The sequence below is a fragment of the Mercenaria mercenaria genome, chromosome 17 (assembly GCF_021730395.1).
Source record: "Mercenaria mercenaria strain notata chromosome 17, MADL_Memer_1, whole genome shotgun sequence".
NCBI classification, from domain to species: domain Eukaryota; kingdom Metazoa; phylum Mollusca; class Bivalvia; order Venerida; family Veneridae; genus Mercenaria; species Mercenaria mercenaria.
The window spans coordinates 48,058,900-48,082,786 of NC_069377.1; the positions used below are offsets into that span (position 1 = coordinate 48,058,900).

Genomic DNA, 23,887 nt, shown 5'->3' on the forward strand with positions numbered 1-23,887 from the left:
ATGTGAAGTTTCAAATCAATATCTGCATTAGTTTTGGAGATAGTAACTTGCATGTAAAACTTTAACCAAAATTTTCTAAGTCCAAAAGGGGGCATAATTTGCTCAAAATACATGTCAGAGTTATGGGACTTGACCCAGAGAGGTTGGTAATTGACCTAGAAAAAGAAAAAATAAGTTTCAAAGCTATATGCCTTTAATTGATGGCTGTATGTACTTGCATGCAAAAACTTAACCAAGGTGTGACGCCGACGCCGACGCCAGGGTGAGTAGAATAGCTAGACTATTCTTCGAATAGTCGAGCTAAAAATGGAAAAAGATGAATCTTATAAGCGATTTCTTGGTGTTCAAAGTGAATTTACTACTTAAGCAGAAGGGGTAGAGTTACACATCTTTAAAAATATTAAGTTACACGCGGTGAAAGTTCTCTATATTGCTTTCGATAAATAATTGTGGAAGAAATTTAGATGGGTTTTACATCTGCCCTAAGGTTAATTCTAAATGAAGTAAGCAAAATTCAAAAAAGAAACACAGGATTCGCCCTTATTATTTCAATGTTGAAGTATGAATTCTGTCTCATTTAATCCGTTTACCTGAGGCACCATAGAAAACAAGAGGGTCATGATGACCCTGGATCGCTCACCTGAGTAATATGAGCTACATGTTTCAAGGATCAAACTGATGATAAAATATTAAGAAAGTCAGCAGGTCACATTAATGGTCAATGATATTCAGTTTTACGATTGGTGTGCAAAACTGTGTATGTCATCAAAATTTCAAGGCTGTATCTTAAAAAACAAGAAAGAAGGTCAGTAGGTCAAGGTCAAAGTCAAGTGACATCATATTACTTGGGTTCATCAGGTAATTATTATTAAACAGTCTTGCAAATCATGCAAATAGGATCAAATGATATTTTAAGTATTTTTTCTTATATAACTCACATAGTAACTAAGTTACCCCAGGGTGGGGCTTCTTTTAACCCCAGGGGCATAATCTGAACAAATTTGGTAGAGGACTACTAGACAATGCATCATACCAAATATCAAAAGCATAGGTAGTACGGTTTCAGACAAGAAGATTTTTAAAGTTTTTTTCCTATATAAGTCTATATAAAACTTTGGACCCCCAGGGCAGGGCCTCTTTTCACCACAGGGGTACAATTTGAACAATTTTGTTTGAGGACCATAAGACAATGCTACAAACCAAATATCAAAGGTCTAAGTGTTGTGGTTTCAGACAAAAGATTTTTAAACTTTTTTTCATATATAAGTCTTTGTAAAACTTGAGACCCCCGGGGCGGGGCCATATTTGACCCTAGAGGGATAACTTGAACAATCTTGCTAGAGGACCACCAGATGATGCTACATACCAAATATCAAAGCCCTAGGCCATGTGGTTTTGTACAAGAAGATTTTTAAAGTTTTCCCTATATAAGTCTATATAAACTATGTGACCCCTGGGGCGGGGCCATATTTGACCCTAGGGGGATAATTTGAACAATTTTGGTAGAGGACCACTAGATGATGCTACACACCAGATATCAAAGCCCTAGGCCCTGTGGTTTTGGACAAGAAGATTTTTAAAGTTTTTCCTTTCGGTTGCCATGGCAACCAGAGTTCTGCATGATATTCAATTCTTTGAACAATTTTAAAAGGGGACCACCAAAGGATCATTCCTGTGAAGTTTGGTGTAATTCTGCCCAGTGGTTTTCAAGAAGATTTTTTTAGAAAATGTTGACTGACACACGACGCACACCGCACGACGGACATTGAGCGGTCACAATAGCTCACCATGAGCCTTTGGCTCAGGTGAGCTAAAAATGATACGGACATTTTTATTTTGTGTTTTATAATTGTTTACCAATACATGTAGTTTGATGTTTCTTTTATTAAAATTAATGGTAAAATGAGTTCTCTGCAAACGTTTTGGACAGTGGCTATCACTTTGAAATTTGTCTCTACTTGAGCTTGAGGAGATACCGTAAGTTATACAAAATTTATAAAAAACGGCAGGGTAAAAGTTGTTTAACAAGAGCTGTCCGTAAGACAGCCAAGCTCGACTATTCGAAATATTGTCACAGAAGCAGGAAATTATTACCCAGAATGTTAAATATCAAAAGAGTTTTAAGTTCGAAAGGGGGCATAATTTGACCAAAAATACATATCAGAGTTATGGGACTTGGTGCTATCAACTAGTTTTATAACCCCGAAGAAACATATTAAGTTTCAATTCAATATCTGCATTAGTTTTGGGGATAGTAACTTGCATGTAAAACTTTAACCAAAATTTTCTAAGTCCAAAAGGGGGCATAATTTGCTCAAAATACACGTTAAGAGTTATGGAACTTGACCCAGTGAGGTTGGTAATTGACCTAGAAAAAGAATAAATAAGTTTCAAAGCTATATGCCTTTTGGTAATAGCTGTATGTACTTGCACGCAAAACTTTAACCAGGATTTTTTAAGTCCAAAAGGGGGCATAATTTGCCCAAAATACATGTCAGAGTTATAGGACTTGGTGCTATCAATTAGTTTTATAACCCCGAAGACACATGTGAAGTTTCAATTTAATATCTGTAGTAGTTTTGGAGATAGTTACTTGCATGTAAAACTTTAACCAGGATTTTCTAAGTCCAAAAGGGGGCATAATTTGGCCAAAATACATGTCAGAGTTATGGGACTTGACCCAGTGAGGTAGGTAATTGATCTAGAAAAAGAAAAAATAAGTTTCAAATCTATATGCCTTTTAGTAATAGCTGCATGCAAAACTTTAACCAGAATTTTCTAAGTCAAAAAGGGGGCATAATTTGGCCAAAATAAAGGTCAGAGTTATGGGACTTGGTGCTATCAACTAGTTTTATAACCCCGAAGACACATGTGAAGTTTCAATTCAATATCTGCATTAGTTTTGGAGATAGTAACTTGCATGTAAAACTTTAACCAGAATTTTCTAACTCCAAAAGGGGGCATAATTTGGCCAAAATACATGTCAGAGTTATGGGACTTCACCCAGTGAGGTAGGTAACTGATCTAGAAAAAGAAAAAATAAGTTTCAAATCTATATGCCTTTTAGTAGTAGCTGTATGTACTTGCATGCAAAACTTTAACCAGAATTTTCTAAGTCCAAAAGGGGGCATAATTTGGTTAAAATGAAGGTCAGAGTTATGGGACTTGGTGCTATCAACTAGTTTTATAACCCCGAAGACACATGTGAAGTTTCAATTCAATATCTGCATTAGTTTTGGAGATAGCAACTTACATGTAAAACTTTAACCAGCATTTTCTAAGTCCAAAAGGGGGCATAATTTGCTCAAAATACATGTTAGAGTTATGGAACTTGACCCAGTGAGGTTGGTAATTGACCTAGAAAAAGAATAAATAAGTTTCAAAGCTATATGCCTTTAAATGATAGCTGTATGTACTTGCATGCAAAAACTTAACCAAGGTGTGACGCCGACACCGACGCCGACACCGACGCCAGGGTGAGTAGAATAGCTAGACTATTCTTCGAATAGTCGAGCTAAAAATTGCAAAATAGTGCAAAACACGGTTACCTTTCAGAATATACCAAGCAAAGGCCATTTTGTAAACATTACTATTTTATGAAAACTTTCCCAATAATTAGGAAAATAAGAAGCTGACACAATTCACGAACATACATTTGTGTATGGATAGAACAATGGATGGACAAGCATGATTCAAGTACAGCCCCCATACACTTTGTATCTGGGAGTAAGATAATGGAAAATAATTGTAAAATAGGGAAAATAGTTATATTTCATAGCAAAATAGGGAAAACAATGGCAAATTCAAGGCCTGACACTAATAATCTGGCATTTTATCCAAACAAGAGGGCCATGATGGCCCTATATCGCTCACCTGTTATCATTGCACTTGAGGACAAGAAGGTCCTCAGAAAAAATATCTGTCCAAAGGACAGGAACAACAAAGGGAAGAAATTTAACCAAAAAGAAAAAAAAATTCATACAAGGTATAGATATGTCAAAATACACCTAAAAATTGGAGGTACCATCCAAGTTGTACCACAGAAAAGTGGTCTCGGTTTTTCCCTACGGCCAATAATAAAAAAGTTACTAAAAATAAGCTATTTATAGTAACGTAAAAGGGAAGTAATTAAAAAAAAAAATTATTGTAAGTGAACAAAAGAAGGATCTGCCAAATAAATCTGTTGACATAAATGCAATTTCAAATCAGTATCTTCGTTAGTTACGAAGAAATACCTGTTTTAATTTGAAATAAAGGGAGGTAATTTGACATAAAATCAGTCCATAGTTATCTACCCTGATTGGCTCAGTCCAACTAAAGACAATAATGAAATTTCAAATAAGTCCTATAAGTACTTACTGATATAAATCCATTTTGATTACAATCAGGGGAGGTAATCAAATATAAAATAACTCTGGAACCTACGATTGGATCTGATTTGTCATGGAATCCAAGATTTATTGTTGTTGAAGATATTTTGGAAGTTTGTATCAAATAAAACCATAAATGAAGTCTCTATATGGCTGAAAAAGCCAAAATAGGCAATTTTGGACCTTTAAGGGGCCATAACTCTGGGACCTATGAAGGAATCTGGCCATATCAAGAAAGGAACCAAGATCTTGTGGTAATACAAGTTGTGTGCAAGTTTGGTTAAAATCAAATCATAAATGAAGCTGCTATTGTGCAGACAAGGTCAAAATAGCTAATTTTGGCCCTTTCAGGGGCCATTACTCTGGAACCCATTAAGGGATCTGGCTGGTTTAAAAAAAGAATCGAGATCTTATGGTGACACAAGTTTTGTGCAAGTTTGATTAATTTCAAATTATAAATGAAGCTGCTATTGTGCAGACAAGGTCAAAATAGCTAATTCTGGCCCTTTCAGGGGCCATAACTCTGGAACCCATAATGGAATTTCGCCAGTTGAAGAAAGGAACCAAGATCTTATGGCGATACAAGTTGTGTGCAAGTTTGGTTAAAATAAAATCATAAATGAAGCTGCTATTGTGCAGACAAGGTCAAAATAGCTAATTTTGGCCCTTTCAGGGGCCATAACTCTGGAGCCCATAATGGGATCTGGCTGGTTCAAGGAAGGAACCAAGATCTTATTGTGACACAAGTTTTGTGTAAGTTTGATTAAATTAAAATCACAAATGAAGCTGCTATTGTGCAGACAAGGTCAAAATAGCTAATTTTGGCCCTTTCAGGGGCCATAACTCTGGAACCCATAATGTGATCTAGCCAGTTCAAGTAAGGAACCGAGATCTTATGGTGATACAAGTTGCGTGCAAGTTTGGTTAAAATAAAATCATAAATGAAACCACTATCGTGCAGACAGGAAATTGTTGACGCATGCACGGACGGACGGACGGACGGACGGACGCACGGACGGACGCACGGACTGACGACGGACGACGGACGAAAGATGATCACAAAAGCTCACCTTGTCACTATGTGACAGGTGAGCTAAAAAATTCTGCCAACTGTGATTTATTTTTCTTGACTTAACAGAAGGAAAAATAACTTACATCTGAAGCCCTCATAATGGCGAGAATTCCTGTAGGGAAGAAACAGAAGACTGTTACAAGAATTGCTGCAATCATATGGTCCTCGGCAGGTGGCTGTGGTACCACTGTTGCTACTGTTGGCTGAAATATACATGTACAATATAGTCTAGTTTTACCCATATTCAGATTTGTTACATCCTATGTCTGTAATAATATTTAACATCATTTCAAATAGACATCAGAGACTTTAATAGTCTGCTTTTCTATCAAGCACTTTGGCAAATGCAATATTTTTAATTCTAGCAGATATTCCTCTGCCATATTGCCTTTTGATTTTTTAAAATGACTTTTACAAGCTCATCCATCAGGGTTTCGAATTTATGTCCCTGAGAAAAATTACCTGAGATCACAGGTAGACCTTTCATATGTTAAAATGTGACTTTTAGTTTATACTAATTTATGTCACCATTGAAGGTTGACAGAGAATTTAGTTCTACAAGATACATGTATATTGATCACTCTTGACTCATAGCTCCAAGAGTGTCAGAGATGAGAAACTAAAGTTTCCTTTTTAATGTCATTTGAAATCTGAGATTAAAATTTCATTTGTTGAGATATCTGTATTATGTTGTCAGGTCATTAGCATGCAACTTAACTTTGTACATCTTAACCTGCCTTAATGGCAACCTGTATTAAGTGGCCACTTGCCTAAAGCAATCAGTCACCTTCATTACTTCCTAAATGGATTTCTTGTTCTAATTTTAACTTGTCTTAAACAGACTGTATCACTTCAGTGGCTGGCCGCTTAATACAGGCTGAACTGTATGAGGTTTAAACCATCAATGGTAGCTATGGAAACATAAACTCTTGACAAATCTTCAAATGCAACACTTAGATTTTGCCATGATCTCTTAAATTTCTTCATCAACACTTTTGAAATTTTATGCACATTTAGAATTTTTTGTGTGTGAATAACATGTAAAAATTGCAGGAAAATCAAATCATGCAATCCTACAATTTTTATAACCTAACCCATTTTTGAAATGCTGCAAAAAAAAAATCAAAGGCCTGAAGGGCCTGAGAGTCGGCTAATGATTGATGTACTGGTAGTATAGTCTACCAGTTTCAGTTTGGTTTTAGTTTTTTTCCCAACTGAACAGAGATTTTGTTACAATAGATGAAATGGACATTCAATCGATGCCTAGTAAAACTTTGATTGACATTATACAAGTATTTAAACCCAATATATTTCTCTAAAATTGAAGAGTGGTTCGCAAAAATAAAAATGTTGAAAGTACAAACTACAATTTGACAGGTGACACTAAGATACTGCCCATGACTATAAATATTTTGCCAGTAAACATTTTCCTCTGGCATTACCAAAACAGGCAATTATCGGCTGGTATATATTCGCACATGATAAAATTTGAATATGAAAATTTATATATTGAAATTTTATAGCGCGGATTGCCACATACAATTTGTAAAGGATAGACGAAAGAACTGTTCAGATATTTTACAGATAAGGGGCCTGGCAATAACCGTGTAACACGCTAGGTATTGTTCAATCATATTATAAGGGATGTGAATTTAAAGTATACTTACTTTTGTAAAGATATGTAAATGTTGCTGAGTGTCAATATACAGTGTCATGAATGTTTACACTGACAGGAAAATTGCGCATTCGAAACTAAGAGAAGTTACTCGGACTAGCTACCAATTTCGGAAAAAATAACCAATATTAATAAATGCAGTTCTTTTTTAGTTAAAACCATCATTTATTCTATTTCAGACCTGTTAACCCCTTCAAAACCATGTCAGTAGTCCCCAAGTCTATGTACATTGTACTTTCAATTATCCGTTTTGATTCATGTAGACAGTCAGGCCCAGACTGGGCTGAAAAAATGTTTGAGCCATTTTTACGTGGTCAGTAGCAGGGTGGGTGTGGGGAGGGGTGTTCCTTCCCGCTTTGAACTGCAGTCAGATTTTGAAATGGACATTGTGGCAGGTGGTAAAAGGGCAAATGTATCAAACTATAAAGTGGCAATATGGGGGGAGGGTGTGGGAGGATACCCCCACCTGCAAGTAGGGTTTGGGGTATCACCACAAGGAAATTTTGAAAATGTAGACCCTTGATACAGCCTTTGGTGCGATTTCTAACTGAAAATTTTATGTTTCAATTTCTAAATATTACCTAGATTCTTTTTAGTATTACAATATTCAAAGTATGAATGACTGTCACTTCATTATTTACTTTCAGGTCATGCCTCAGCACTAGAATATAAGTCTGATATTGATTCTATGTATGTATTATAAAAATAAATTCTAGAATCATTTCTGTTACAATAATATCTATCATGTCTGTTACTTTAATGTTTAAATTTCATAACACAGCTCGATATTTACCCAAAATATTATATCCGGATATGATTACACTTTCTTATATACTGCCAAAATCTCCAGTTTCAACAATATGTTTCACAAATTGTGATGATATGAAGACAGTTTAGCAGTAATTGGCAGTATCTGACATTGAAGTTTACGGTGAAATTATTTAAATCATTTCATAAAAAAAATTGTTTCGTTTCGTCAAAGCACTCTAACATAGACGATCTACTTTCAATTTCAAAAACTACAAGAAAATACAATTTAATGTTTCGCTGATTTGTTTATTTCTCGAAAAATAAGAAATAAAATCATTTTTAAAATCAGTAGTAATTAAACAAATCAGTAAGAGCTCTTTCTCGGGATAATTTATCCGCTTACTGACTGCAAAAATCAAGCCATGTGTCATCATGAAAAGCAGAATGGGTGACGGTTTCATTTTTTTGCGAACCTGAATCGTAAGCAAATTATCCAAACCAGTCAAAATTCCAGAAAGGTTACTATCTAGATTCTTTCTAGTATTACAATATCCAAAGTATGACTGTCACTTCATCTTTTTACTTTCAGATCATGCCTCAGGACTAGAATACGAGTCTGACATAGATTATATGTAGGTGTAATAAAAATAAATTCTAGAATCATTTCTGTTACAATAATATCTATCATGTATGTTACTTGAATGTTAAAATTTCATAACACAGCTCGATATTTACCCGAAATATTATATCCGATACGATTACACTTTTCAGTTTTCTCCAGTTTCAACAATATATTTTACAAATTTAGATGATACGAAGACATTTAGCAGCAATTGGCAGTATCTGACATTGAAGTTTACGGTTAAATTACCTCTTATTTAAATCTTTTCATAAAAAAGTTGTTTCGTTTCGTCAAAGCAGCCAAACATAGACGATCTACTTTCGATTTCAAAAACTACAATAAAATACAATTTAATGTTTCGCCGATTTGTTTATTTCTCGAAAAATAAGAATTAATATCATTTTTAATATCAGTAGTAACTAAACAAACCAGTAAGAGCTTCTTCTTCCGATAATTTATCCGTTTACTGACTATAAAATTCAACCCACGAAAAGTCGTAGAAGCATTGTTATAAACAGGTCACGCGTGTTCGCCGAGAAGTGTCCAGAATGTAGTTAGGATTCATCCGCGAAGTCCCGCGGAAGAATTAACGTACTGCACATATCTTATTCGGGTCATTTAAAATGAAGCTGCCATAATTTAATTTCATCGATGTGGTAAACTCTTTGATAAGAGACATTCCAATGCTTTCAGAGGTACCCACTCAATAAAATACTAGCAGTATGTTCTGGAACTATATTTTGTCTTTCGCTGGATGTTACGCAAGCTTTGTATGTCTGCGCAATTCATAAAATGCACAGCACAATAAATTTGTTATTTGCGCAATGATTTTAAAGATTATTTTTTGAAACGGACAGGGTAACAAATGGATAATTTGGCTAATAAGTTAATATGCAGTTTTTATTTGAATTTGTGAACATCATATTTGCTATTTTTTGACAAAAGGGCATAAAATTCGTCACCATAATCATATGCGCAAATGTATTACCAAATCCTGTAGAATCGTTATGCGTGTTTATGCTTAATGAGTTACCGCGGAAGAAAATACATGGCTTTATTCGAGTATTGCACAATTACAAGTCATAAATATGACAGATTACATCGTATATTGGTCATAGCAAATAGGATTGACATAAATGAACTTCATTCCATCAATGAACTCTTTGAAATTAGAGAAAATCCAATGGAACTACATCACTTCGCTGTGTTGTGAGGCCATTTAAGAATGAGAAATCGTGCAATAGCAAGGACTCGTCAAACACTTGACAGCGTTTAGCCGACTCAAAAATCAAATCAAATAAACTAGAGCTATCACGGAAGACAATTTATCAGGAGATCATCAGTTTAAATGCACCTGAAATGAACCAAACCTGAGGCCGTTGTTTCCAATGAACCAGGAGATCAGAGATTTAAATGAACCAGGAGATCACAGCTTTAAATGAACCAGGATATTGTAGGTTGGAATCCCAGGCAATGTCTTTGTGATGACTGATGAAGATGACAGATTGAAGATCTTTGTCCTTCACTCACTTTTAGTGTATAGCTTAACCCTTAAACTGCTTAATTTCTAAAATGGACTGGTCCATCATTCAATTTAGTCAGTACCACTTATTATTCAAAGGTGTGTTCTCTGAAAATTTACTGACTGAATAGTGAACAGTGCAGACCATGATCAGCCTGATCTTGGTCAGCACTGGTCACAAAGGCAAATTCACTCGCCACCAGCAGGCTAAAGGTTAAATACACCTGAAACTAGAAAATGCTTTTGTAAAAAAGCGCATGTCTCCCCCAATGCAAAGTCCTATAGGCAAGAAGTCAATAGGGGTCAGGAGCAAAAGTCAAAGAGACACTGATGGTTGGCTGCAATAGGGATCATCTACTCGGCATGTCCAATCATCCCGCTAAATTTCAACACTCTTGGCCTAGTGGTTCTCAAGTCACTGTTCAGGCTTCTGTGACCTTGACCTTTGATCAAGTGACCTCAAAATAAATAGGGGTCATCTACTCTGCAAGTCCAATCATCCTATTAAGTTTCAACATTGTTGGTCAAGCGGTTCTCGAGTTATTTCCAAAAAATGATTTTACATGAACAGGCCACTGTGGCCTTGACCTTTAATAGACTGACCACAAAATCAATAGGGGTCATCTACTCTGCATGTTCAATCATCCTATGAAGTTTCAACATTCTGGGTCAAGTGGTTCTCAAGTTATTGATCGGAACTGGTTATCAATGTTCAGGCCCCTGTGACCTTGACCTTTAACGGAGTGACCCCAAAAACAACAGGGGTCATTTACTCTGCATGAACAATCATCATATGAAGTTTCAACATTCTGGGTCGAGAGGTTCTCAAGTTATTGATTGGAAATGGTTTTCCATGTTCAGGCCCCTGTGGCCTTGACCTTTAACAGAGTGACCCTAAAATCATTAGGGGACATCTACTCTGTATGACCAATCATCCTATGAAATTTCATCATTCTGGGTCAAGTGGTTCTCAAGTTACTGACCGAAAATGGTTTTCAATGTTCAGGCCCCTGTGACCTTGACCTTTCACAGAGTGACCCCAAAATCGTTAGGGGTCATCTACTCTGCATGACCAATCATCCTATGAAGTTTCAACATTCTGGGTCAAGTGGTTCTCAAGTTACTGACCGGAAATGGTTTTCAATGTTCAGGCCCCTGTGACCTTGACCTTTAATGGAGTGACCCCAAAATCGATAGGGGTCATTTACTGTGCATGTACAATCATCCTATGAAGTTTCAACATTCTGGGTCAAGTGGTTCTCTAGTTATTGATCGGAAATGGTTTTCCATGTTCAGGCCCCTGTGACCTTGACCTTTGACAGAGTGACCCCAAAATCAAATGGGGTCATCTACTCTTCATGACCAATCATCTTATAAAGTTTCAACATTCTGGGTCAAGTGGTTCTCAGGTTACTGACCGGAAATGGTTTTCAATGTTCGGGCCCCTGTGACCTTGACCTTTAATGGAGTGACCCCAAAATCGATAGGGGTCATCTACTCTGCATGTACAATCATCCTATGAAGTTTCAACATTCTGGGTCAAGTGGTTCTCTAGTTATTGATTGGAAATGGTTTTCAATGTTCAGGCCCCTGTGACCTTGACCTTTGACAGAGTGACCCCAAAATCAATAGGGGTCATCTACTCTTCATGACCAATCATCCTATGAAGTTTCAACATTCTGGGTCAAGTGGTTCTCAAGTTACTGACCGGAAATGGTTTTCAATGTTCGGGCCCCTGTGACCTTGACCTTTGACGAAGTGACCCCAAAAATAATAGGGGTCGTCTACTCCAGCAGCCCTACAACCCTATGAAGTTTGAAGGTTCTAGGTCAAATGGTTCTCCAGTTATTGCTCGGAAATGAAGTGTGACTTACGTACGGACGGACGGACAGGGCAAAAACAATATGTCTCCTGGGGGAGACATAATAACTACAAACTTTAAACCTAACAAAACAAGATTTAATACGCCCAAGGAAGTTTAAAAATCAGCAGTTTTAGTGAATCCAAAGCTACTTTACTTTACCTACCGGTGCATTATTATACTGCACCCCATAAGGTGGAGGTGGCTGCACAACATATCCTTGTTGAGCTGGTTGGCCCTGTATAACATATCCTGCCTGAGGAGGTGGAATGTTGTTTGGCTGTCCTGGGTATACGGGTGGAGGAGAACCCATAATCTGATGTGACTGCACACAGTCTGACATAAGTGGCTCTGAAATAAACAAATGTGTTCTACAAAATTGTTTTAGCATAATCGTTTTTCATCATGACCAGATATAATCAGTCATATGACTGTAAAAATTTAATTTTCTGAACATTGAAGGGGAGGGCAATGTTGTTTTGATGTTAATTTCATCTGCTGGGACCTTTTTAATCATTTAAAGACGTGAATGAATTTTCAAAATCGGCTTAAAAATGAGAAAGTAATGAGCATTAAATTTCCAATCAAAATGGTGGCCATTTTGTTTCCATGGCAACAAAACACAAAATGGTGGATTTATTAAATTTCTAGACACATATTTGAATTGTATTAACTTATTTCTGTAAAATAATTTCTCTACTTAAATTTCCAGCTATAAAAAAAGAAATTACCTTGTTTTACATCTTACACTCAAGAAACATATAAAATTAATCTATCTAAAATGTTTTTTGCTTAAATAAAGAATTCAGCAGTGTGTAAATGTCGTCATGAACACACAAAATGGCTGCCTCCACGATCAGCATATTTCTTAAATTTCAAACTGCCATATCTTTTTCAATAGTGGTCCAATTTTAAAAATTATCTCAGCGTTATGAAATGCTTGAGAATGGCTTTCATATGAAATTAACTTATTGTCAGGCTTTCCTTGTCCTTTAAACTTACTGTGGTAAAAATAGTCACAGCAAAAATTCCTTCCTTTATGGTCATCAAGGTTGTTTATCTGTGAAAGTTTATATTAAATCAGGCTTATAGTGTGGGAAGAGTTGGACACACAAAATTTTTCTCTATATTCTATATAGCAAAAACTATCAAAGGGCCATAACTGTGGTAAAAATAGTCATAGAAAAAATCCTTCATGTACGGTCATCTGCACATCAAGCTTGTTCATCTGTGAAAGTTTGAAGCAAATCAGGCTAATAGTGTGGGAGGAGTTGGACACACAAAATAGTTCTCTATATTCCATATAGCAAAAACTATCAAAGGGTCATAACTGTGGTAACTAGATGCCCACCGGCAAGGTGTCGAGCATGCCCTGTGACCTTTACCTTTGAAATCAGAACATATGGTTGCACATGACACTCTGTCTCACTGAGTCAAACATTCATGATAAATATAAACAAGATTCCGCAATGCATGTTAAAGTTATGGTAGACAAGATCTGACATGACCTTTAACCTCTAACTATGACCTTGACGTTTGAGAATGAAACCTGGGGTTTGTGCATGACACTCCGTCTCATTGAGGTTAACATTCATGCCAAATATAAACAAGATTGCTCTAGGCAGGTCAAAGTTACATGTATGGTCTGGACAAACAAATCCATCTGACATGACCTTTGACCTCCAACTGTGACTTTGACCATTGAAACAGAAACCTGTGGTTTGCACAGGACACTCAGTCTCACTAAGGTTAACACTCATGCCAAATATAAACTAGATGCCGACGGGCAACATGTCGAGCCCGCCAGCTGTCAAAAGGACTGATTGCAGCAAACATTTCTGCCAAGTTATTTAAGAACATCTCTATCCATGGCTAAGTTACAGCCCAGACAAGAAAAACTGCATCAACTTTTGACCTTTGACCCCTAAGTGTGACCTTGACCTTTCAGATACTTACGCTTGACAGATTGTCTCATTCAGGCAAATAATTGTGCCAAGTTATTTAAGAAACCCTCAATCCAAGCCTGAGTTACAGATCGGACAAGGTAAAACTACACAAGTTTTGACCTTTAACCTCAAGGTATAACCTTGACCTTTGAGGTAGGGGTCTCAGGGGTCACGCTGTCGATCGCCACTTGAGCCATTTGCGACAAAAAATTGAATGTGGCTCCGAAATTTTCTGATTGGCGAAAATGGCCCGAAGCTATATCTGTCTGCAAAACTACGAATATTGCCAGTTTTACGAACCAAAAGGTGTGAAAAATCGATAATCTGTGTAGACACAACATCCATTATTGAAAGGGAGGGAGCCAATTTGAATTTTTTTTATTTGATCAGGCAGTTAATTGGCGATAATTAGATTATTGAATAACAAACTGGATAATTATAATCATCATTTTGTGCACTTGATACGATTTTATGAGCAGTCGGCCGTTAGACAAATTTTCTATGATTGCCGAGGGTTAGTTTGGGCAAAAACAAATAAAAATGCTTTAGACAAGCAGAAATTGTAAATATTGAATAGGTATGATGATAGAAAAGCAATAAAACATAGGTATTTTATCAAATATTTAATTCCAACTTACGTTTTCCGAATTTGTCACCCGTTTTCGCGACCGTGATTTTCGGATATTACTGTCATTTCTGACGAGATATTTTAGTGCAATCTTAATAAAAAGCCAATAAAAAGTCTACATTTAAGAAAATATGACAACTGTTGCAAAAGGAGCTCTAATTTTGAAGTATTTTTCGAGAAAAAAACATGCGAAGGCATCGAACCCCACCCACTTATAGGCAATGTGCAAAATAAGACACTGTTTTTTTTAAACAATTTTTCTTTTTCTTTTTTTGACATCTTTATTTTAAATGTGATTTTCAGAATTTTTTTATTACATTGCAGATGTTTATAAAAAAATGATTATTTTAGAAATTAACACAAATTGATTTCTAAATAGCTTTTTAAAGGGTTACTAAGAAATATGTTATAATTAATTACATTAATTTCTTGAGTAGTACTTTGGTACATATAATGTAGTCCTACAAGAACGTCAATGCTATGCGCTTCGCCGTTGTTGGCCTCATAATTTTATCTTCGGAAAAAGCAGTGGCTCAGAGAAAAAAATTCCCAGTGTGACCCCTGGGTCTGGGAGTTGCACGCGTCTGATTGAGGCTAACATTTATGCCAAATAAAAAAGGTTGCTTTATGCATGGCAAAGTTACAGCCCGCACAAGCTCTAAAATGACCTTTGTCCCCCAAGTGTGACCTTGATATTTGAGATAGGGACCCGCGGTTTGCAGTTATGGGCTGGACAAGATCTGACATGACCTTTGACCTCTTAACTATGACCTTGAACTTTAAGACAGGAACCTGAGGTTTGTGCATGACACTCTGTCTCACTGAGGTTAAAGCCCTGCTCTGCGGCTATTCAAATTCTATTGTGTGTATGCAACCCATGATTACAATACATGTAGGTAACAGTTAACGGCCACGTGCCACACTTTAGCTTGCAAAACCACAGGTATTTTATATAGAATTTTGTATTTTATATAGAATTTTATATAAAATACTCAATTTTGACAGGCGTCACTGTTCATAGTCAGGATTTTCATGCTTATTCAGTGACAATGAAAGGTTAAAAGGTAGGACTGGCGCAGGTCTTCGACATTCATGCCAAATACAGACAAGACAGAACTGATGCACATACAACAAACAGCCATTTGGACAACTGTATCTTCGCTTTCACAAGCGGGCTCTACAAGATTGCTCCATGCATGTCAAAGTTATGGTTCGGGCAAACAAATCCTTCTTTTTTATGATCTGATTTTGCCTGTCACTTGAGATTTCTGCGAATATAAAATCAGGCAAAATCAACACCCGTATACGTTTTTCGTTTAAAAACCATACCAAAGAAGTATAGAATACACAGAATGGCAACAGGAGATAATCTTGCGTAAGCCTTTCAAGTTGCCAATCTATTTATTTTTATAGGCATAATAGCTCTTTGACTATACTAAATATAAATATTTTTTCTTGAAAATTGGCATACAAACGTAGAATTATTTTCTTAATAAAAGCTTCAAAGGATTTTAAAAAATATTCATTACTTTAAATTTTATAATTTGATTTTGCTTATTCAATTTGATTTCTATCTTGGCAGTGGCTAGGGTTATGGTACCTTTCCTAGCCTCCGATTCTAGGATTACGGAGGTTCCATATTTCTAGACAACCCTATGAGAATAGGCTATGATTATGGAAGTATTTAAGAGGAATTAAATATATATGTTAGTACATGCATAAATGATGTTGTAAACTTACTTATTTCACTTAGAATAACAATTTTTCATGTCTGCCATATTATTTCGTGTTATCGATCCGCCATTTTGGGTTTAAAAGTAAAATATAGGTGGACAATTATTTATGCGCTGTTGATGAATGATTATGAATGATAAAAGTTAAAATCTTCTAAATGAAAATAGTAATGTTCCATTGTTTCAATGTTTACATAATTGTCAAACTACATCACGAGGAGGCGCTCAGTGCATGGCCCATTTCTTTTTCTTTTCAATTTCCATAAAAAATAATCGTGTTTTTTTTTTGTTTTTTTTTTAATATACTGGTACTGATGATAAACCCAAACAGAAAATGAGATTTTTTACCTGTAACTTTTTTATTTCTGCAAATTGTTATCATTGGTTTGTATCAAAATAAAGCTAAACATTTGCTGAAAACTTTACATAGTTCAAATTTATGTTTATTAAGCAAACTCACATGGAGTGAGGCCCCAAAAGGGGTATATAAAATGGGGACTGTACGAGCGTTGACTGATGATAAATTCGACCACATTGTCATTTACAAAATTTTCCTCTAAGTATTATATTGAAACTTTCCCAAAAATGCTGCAACAGTCATTTCTTATCAAATAATGAAAAGTGACCCAATGTCAGGCCTTTAATTATGTTTTGACAGTGAGCATGGGTGAAAAAAAACACTCTCTTCCCCAGTAATTTTGGATAAATATTTGTTATACAAATAAATGTTATTCATTAATTTATACAGCATATTTACCAATTTTGTTTTAGTTTACACCAGTTGGTGTTGTAAGTGGTTGCTATTGTCTTATTGTAAAGAATGACCAACACAGTATTCTTACTATAAGTATATGTTTATTATATGAGTGCGCCTTAACAACTGCTGAAACAACATCCCAAACTGGGTGTGTATTAAATATACGCATGCGCTGTGAGTATACTACATTATCTACATAATGATACATCTCCCTTTTGGCAAAGAACAAGAAACACAATTTCTGAAAGCTAAAATAAAATAAATCAAAATACTCCAAATTTACTATAACGTAAAATTTCATTCATAAAGTCTGTTTCTCCATGAATGGCATATTTTTGCTATCAGCACTTAATTATCTCTGTTCACTGTTTACATAGCACGCGTGTTCCGCTATCTAATGTTATCATATTACATTGTTTCAATTAACCTTGTCGGAGGTTTAACTGCCCTGCCAGATTTACTCATATATGTTTTTTCACTTGCTTCATTATCTGACCTTTTATTGCTTTTATCTGAGAATTGTGAAATACAGTCAGAATTTTCTTGAGGCGCCGAAAGGTTGTTATTTTCCACATTTTGCATGTCAACTTCAGGTATGCACTCTTTTGATTCATTGGTTTGTAACAAATGCCTCCTATTGCGACGATATGTGTTACCGTCAGGTGTTTTAACAGAGTATGACCTATCATGATGTTTTTGCACTACTACCGCAGGACTCCAATTTTTATTTGCTTGCTGAATTCGTGCCAAATCTCCTATTTCTAATGGTGGTAAATGCTTGGCTGTCATATCATAATACACTTTCTCTCTTTCCTTGTTTGCTGACAATTTCTCACGAATGACCTTGTGTGAGATTTGCCGGGGAAGTAATTGTGACTTAGCAACTGGCAACACTGACCTAATTTGACGTTGGGACATGATTTCACTGGGTGAAAAACCTATTTTAAGTTTTGTAACCCTATATTCTTGTATTCCTATCATTGGGTCGGTGCCTGATGCTCTGGCCTTCGTGAAAATGCGCTTGCAAATTTTCATGTACGCTTCCGCAAAACCATTACCGGAGCTGTGGTAAGGACTTGTGGTCTGGTGTGTAAAATCCCAGAGCTTTGCAAAGTTTGCAAACTCATGAGATGCATAGCATGGCCCATAATCAGATACTACAATTTCTGGTATGCCAAATCTAGCAAATATGCCCTTGAGCCTACTTATAACTGTCGAACTTCTACAGTTAGGCAGCTCTTTGACCTCAAAGTAATGTGAATAATGGTCAGCGACTATCAAAAAGTCTTTGCCATTGAACTCAAATAGGTCTGTGCCAACTACCTGCCATGGGTATTCTGGAACTTGGGTGTAGACAAGCGGTTCTTTCTGGTTTGAGTCTCTGTGTTGCAAACATACAGGACATTTCAGAACGAGACCTTTAATTTCCTGGGTGATTCTAGGCCAGAAAACAATATCACTTGCTCTACTTATTGTTTTCTCTATTCCCATATGACTTGAAGAATGTAGTTTTGACAATAAGTCTGCCCTTAGGGATTTAGGAATAACAATTTTGTGACCCTTCATTATTACCCCATCCATGACGGTAAGCTCATCCCTGTAATTCCAGAAATCTAGCAGTTCTGACTTGCAGTGATTTCTTTCATCAGGCCAACCTTCAATAATGACTTGCTTCAGGGACAAAAGTTGTTCGTCCCTGTCAGTATTGACCTTGATTTCTTGTAATTTCCGGTCACTTACCGGTAAGCTTCTTTTGACCATATTAACCTGGACTTCTACAGTTTCCGTCAGGGACGGATCTGTATCCTTGACTGGAAATCTAGACAAAGTATCTGGTAAAGGAATCTGAGTTCCCTGCCTATAACTGACATCTATATCATACTGTGAAATGTTTAAGAGCAGCCGCTGTAACCTAACAGGTGCAGCAAATAAGGGTTTCTTACATATAGCTATCAATGGTAAGTGGTCTGTAACTATTTTGACTTTTTTCCCATACACCCACTGGTGGAATTTCTTCAAGCCAAATACCAGTCCAAGACACTCTAACTCAATCATAGCATAGTTCATTTGGCTTGGCGTAAGACTTTTACTGGCATAACCTATAGGTCTACCTTCTTGAAGGAGTGTGGCCCCAAGTCCTGACCTACTTGCGTCGGTTTGCAACTCTAAGGGTTTGGCCGGGTCATAGAAAGCAAGGACAGGAGCTTGCGTTATGATATCAATCATCTGATCATAAGCTTGCTGCTGTGATTCACCCCAGAGTAATTCTACATCTTTCGCCAATAATTCTCGTAAGGGCAAAGTGACCTCAGATAGCCTAGGTGCATATCTAGCGAGATAGTGACTCATGCCAAGTACCGTTTCGAGTTGTGACCTATTTTCCGGGATAGGCATTTCTCGAATTGCAGACACCTTGTCTGGATCTGGGCTAAGACCTTGTTTAGATATCACATGACCGAAATAACTAATCTGGGACTGCCCAACCTCCAGCTTATCTGGATTAAGGCGTATACCTTGTTCTAGTGACCTTTGGAGCACTGCTCTCAAATTCGCATCATGCTCCTCCCTTGTTTTGCCATATACTAAAATATTGTCTACTATGGCAGCTACCCCTGGGAGACCCTCAAATATTTCGTCTATTTTCTTTTGGAACAGATCCATGGCAGACGAAATACCCACTGGAAGCCTCAGATACCTGTACCTCCCAAATATGGTATTGAATGTAACCTGACCTAGCGTCTAATTTTGTAAAAAATGTAGCACCGTTTAGCTGGGGAAGTATGTCATCCAGTGTTTTCGTCGGATGATAAGGACGTTGAATGTTTCTGTTCAAGTCACCCGGATGGATCAAGTACTATTCGCAAGTCACCTGATTTTTTCTGTACTGTCACCATTGAATTGACCCACTCAGTAGGCTCACTTACTTTTGTAATGACCCCCATTTCTCTATCTTATCTAGCTCCTTCTTGCATTTATCTCGTAATGCAACAGGAATCCTACGTGGAGGATGAACCACAGGTTTAGCATCATGTTTCAGATAAATAGAACATTGCCCTGGAATAGAGCCAATGCCCTTAAAAACCTGGGAATATTCATTCAGCACTGCTGTTTTGTTAAGGGGGGAGGATACATAATTGGAAGTGACAGCATGTGCGAGTTTAACTAGGCCAAAATCTATGGAAGTCTGAAAACCAAACAAGGGTGGTGACTGGGTGTCTCTACTACTACATGAAATTCTACATACTTGGTCTGTGCAGAAGGTTCATGGGTACACTGCAGGGTAATGGAACCTAGACATACTAAAGGGTTGCCATTATAACCTGTGAGCTTCGTTACAGTGGAACAAAGTGCGTTTTTTACACCTAATTGTTGCAATGCAAAATGAGGTAAAATATTCACTTGTGCGCCAGTGTCTATATTGAAAGAAATTTGTTTCCCAAGAGGTCCAGTTTTAATATCCACAAATGCCTGATTGCACATCTTGTCCACAGCACTAATTACTGTATCAATGTAAATATCCTCAGATGAATCATCAGCCCTCACTTCATTGACACGTTTACTCCTGCACACCCTCGCGTAGTGATTCCATTTTTTACAGTTTCGGCATTGCACTCCCTTTGCCATACACTGTTTGTCCCCATGGAATTGACCACAGTTTTGGCACGATTTGTGCGCGACATCGGGCTTGTTTTCCGTTGATTTCCGCGACCCGCCTTTGCACTTTATATCTCGTTTTCTCGATTCCTCTTTTTTGTGAGTAGTTTTCCGTACAAAGTTAATAGAAGACGATTCTTGCATGTTATTCATTTGCTCTTGTGCATATTCTACAGTTTGACATATGTCAACAGCTTTCGCCAGTGTTAGTTTCTCACCTACTGTCAAAAGCTTCTCTCTAATTTTGGAAGACTTTACACCGAACACGATTCGATCTCTAATCAAATCTTCCTTGTAGGCTTCGCCATAAGAACAGTCATTTGCAAGTATCTTAAGTCGTGTGATGAATTGTTCCATGGTATTTTCACCTTGCACTTCATTATTAAATTTGAACTGCGCAAATACTGGGTTTGATTTCGGCTGAACGTGTTTTTCAAATGCGTCGGCGGTAGCTTTTACTGATTTTTTCTGATCAGCTGTCAACACTAAAGTTTTATAAATTTCTCTTCCTTTTTGTCCCATCCATAGGAGCAAGTATGTGATTTGTACTGGTTCATCTTTCCCCTTTAACGGACCCTGGAATATCAATTCCGCGTGACCTCTAAAGGTTTTGAATGTTTCCAACAAATTCGGACTGTCCCAGTCCATTGTAGGCGTCGGTACACCGGTTAAATCCATTATTTAAATCCGATACACTATATGCACTATATGCACAATGATTGTTAATAATCCTGACAAATGCGGATGTATTAAAATTGTTAATTTTCTGACACCATGTCTTATTGTAAAGAATGACCAACACAGTATTCTTACTATAAGTATATGTTTATTATATGAGTGCGCCTTAACAACTGCTGAAACAACATCCCAAACTGGGTGTGTATAAAATATACGCATGCGCTGTGAGTATACTACATTATCTACATAATGATACAGCTATTAGATGGTAAGTTCAATTATATAAATAACCGATTGCAATCGAATAATTCCAAGGTGGTCGACTTTATCATCTGTCCGGGTTTATCATCAGTACCAGTATTATTATGTTGTAATTTTGTTTTTTGTTTAGAGTATGTTAATATTTCATAGTCATGATTTTGCATTTTTTTTTTCATTTTTAATCGTTCTTCTCTATATTTTTTTCTTTTCTCTTTCTTCCTTTACTAACCCAAAATGGCGGATCGATAACACGAAATAATACAACAGGCATGAAAAGTCGCTATTTTAAGTGAAATAAGTAAGTTTACAACATCATTTATGCATGTTGTAACATATATTTGATGCGTCTTAAATACTTCCGTAATCCTAGTCTATCCCCATAGGGTTGTCTAGAAATACGGAACTTCCATAATCCTAGAATTGGAGGATAAGATTACGGTACTGTAACCCTAGCCACTGCCTTCTATCTACTAGTATCTATCTTCCATACAGTCAAACCCCTTGCGAGGACACAGACTTTGATGCACGTCAACTGACAAAGAGAGTAAAGAATAAAAGCATAAAAGAAGTATATGCAGATACAGTGCTTTAGGGTATAGCGGATTTTAGGGTATAGAGGATAGATTGATTAATTTTATATTTAGACTTGAATTATTGTATAAATTTTCATATCATTCTTTAACTGGCATGCAGACAGATATTCTGACATACATTTTAAATGATTGCTTGTTGTGTTATTTTTCATATGTTATCAAATAAAAATCGAGGCTATCCTTTACTGACTAAATGAGTGTGTATATAAAAAACATCAATGAATGAAAAGTATTTGATAGAAATTTAAAAAGCTGAATGTTTTTGAAAAGAGAATACATTATTATTCTGATTTATAGTAAAAAAATATTGGGAAGTTTGTTTAGATGTGGATTTTAAACTAATAATGGAAAACATGACCAAAGCTATCCTGTACACCCTAAACCACCACGTACATAAACAATAGCATGGAGAGAAAAATCACATGAATTTCTATTAAAACCTGAATGTTTTGAAAAGAATAGCTGTTTTCTGTCTGATATACAGAAAAAAAACTATTAAATTTTGTTTCTTTGAATTAGAATGCAAGAAAAATTAGTTAGCTATCCGCTATAGGAGAGATCGCCATGACGTCACGCATAAATACCTGTTTATCTGGTGGTGGGTAAAACAAATGTTTTTACATCGTTTGTGTATGGGATCTGAATTTTTAATTTTTAATAACTTTTTCGCTCATTTATGGATTTTAAAAATTCAAAAAGTTTTGAAATGCTTACGATTTTCATATTTTCCCATTTAAATATCTTTTTAAAATGAATAACCGTTTTAAATGACATAAGATTTTAATAGCGGCGTAGCGATCCTCCAAACTTTTTGAAAAAACACTGTAAGTTAAGCGTTCATAATTAATCCTTTTAATTTCGAAATTATAATCAAAAGTAATCAATAAATTGCTTGTTTTATACACTTTCCATTGATCAAAAAATTATTGATATTATTTGTGTTTTAAGAAAGTTTAAGCCGTTAGAAAAACATCACTGTTTACAAAAAAACATGGACGCTCGGCGTCTGCCACCCGGTCTTTGTCTTATCAGTTCTAAAAATAGAAAATACAATGGATTTGTTTACAAACACGATCTCTCCTATACCCTAAAGCACTGTACCTGTATAAAAATTAGGTTAAAAACAGGGCATTCACTGATTCAGTTTCTACCAGAAATCATGACATTCAACAGTGTCAAGGTCTAACGCTAAAACCTTAATTCAATGAAAAGCAATATTTACCAGATCCCTTTTCGGTCATGACTGTGGATAAAAATATTCTGTTGTAATTTACTCTTTTATTTCAGCTGTTTTGTTTTGTTTTTTTTCCTAATTTCCGGTCAATCATGAAACTACTGTTCTGTGTAAATCACTTTAGAGGGTTGATAAGAAAGTTCTCTTCTCTTTTTAAGATAGACAAAATTTGTAAATACTTTAGCCGACGCTTTTATTATCTTTTTAAGTGTTATTATTTTTAACAGTTGAAAGAAGAAAATATTTTTAAAAAGCAGTACCATTATAAAAAGTTTCATTTAGCACAATAGTATCAATAAATAGAGGATATTTGTTTGTCTTGAGCGAATATGGAATAGATTCTATGAGAAAATTTCAAATATTTTCACGAGCGCGTGAACGTTTTCTCACTTTGAGGTGAGATATTCTATATTCACGAAAAACAGACAAATTTTCTTTTTATTTTATGCTTAATTAAGTTGAGATTTGCATTTTGCAACACTTTTTAATCTCAGCGCGGGAAACAGACGCGTGGAAACGAACATGACGTCA

The 23,887-nt window shown here is 36.1% G+C and overlaps 1 protein-coding gene across 1 annotated transcript in view; it reads right to left on the reverse strand.

Annotated features, from left to right (window-relative positions):
• LOC123535740 (proline-rich transmembrane protein 1-like) overlaps nt 1-23,471 on the reverse strand; it is a 33,872-nt gene extending 10,401 nt beyond the window's left edge. Inside the window, exons 1-3 of the mRNA XM_053528095.1 lie at nt 23,345-23,471; nt 12,039-12,223; nt 5,526-5,645 (exon numbers count right to left, since the gene is read on the reverse strand). Of these exons, the coding sequence (XP_053384070.1) occupies nt 5,526-5,645; nt 12,039-12,223; nt 23,345-23,363 (324 nt within the window). The 5' untranslated portion in view covers nt 23,364-23,471. The remainder of the gene's footprint in view (nt 1-5,525; nt 5,646-12,038; nt 12,224-23,344) is intronic.
• Nucleotides 23,472-23,887: the final 416 nt, after the last annotated feature.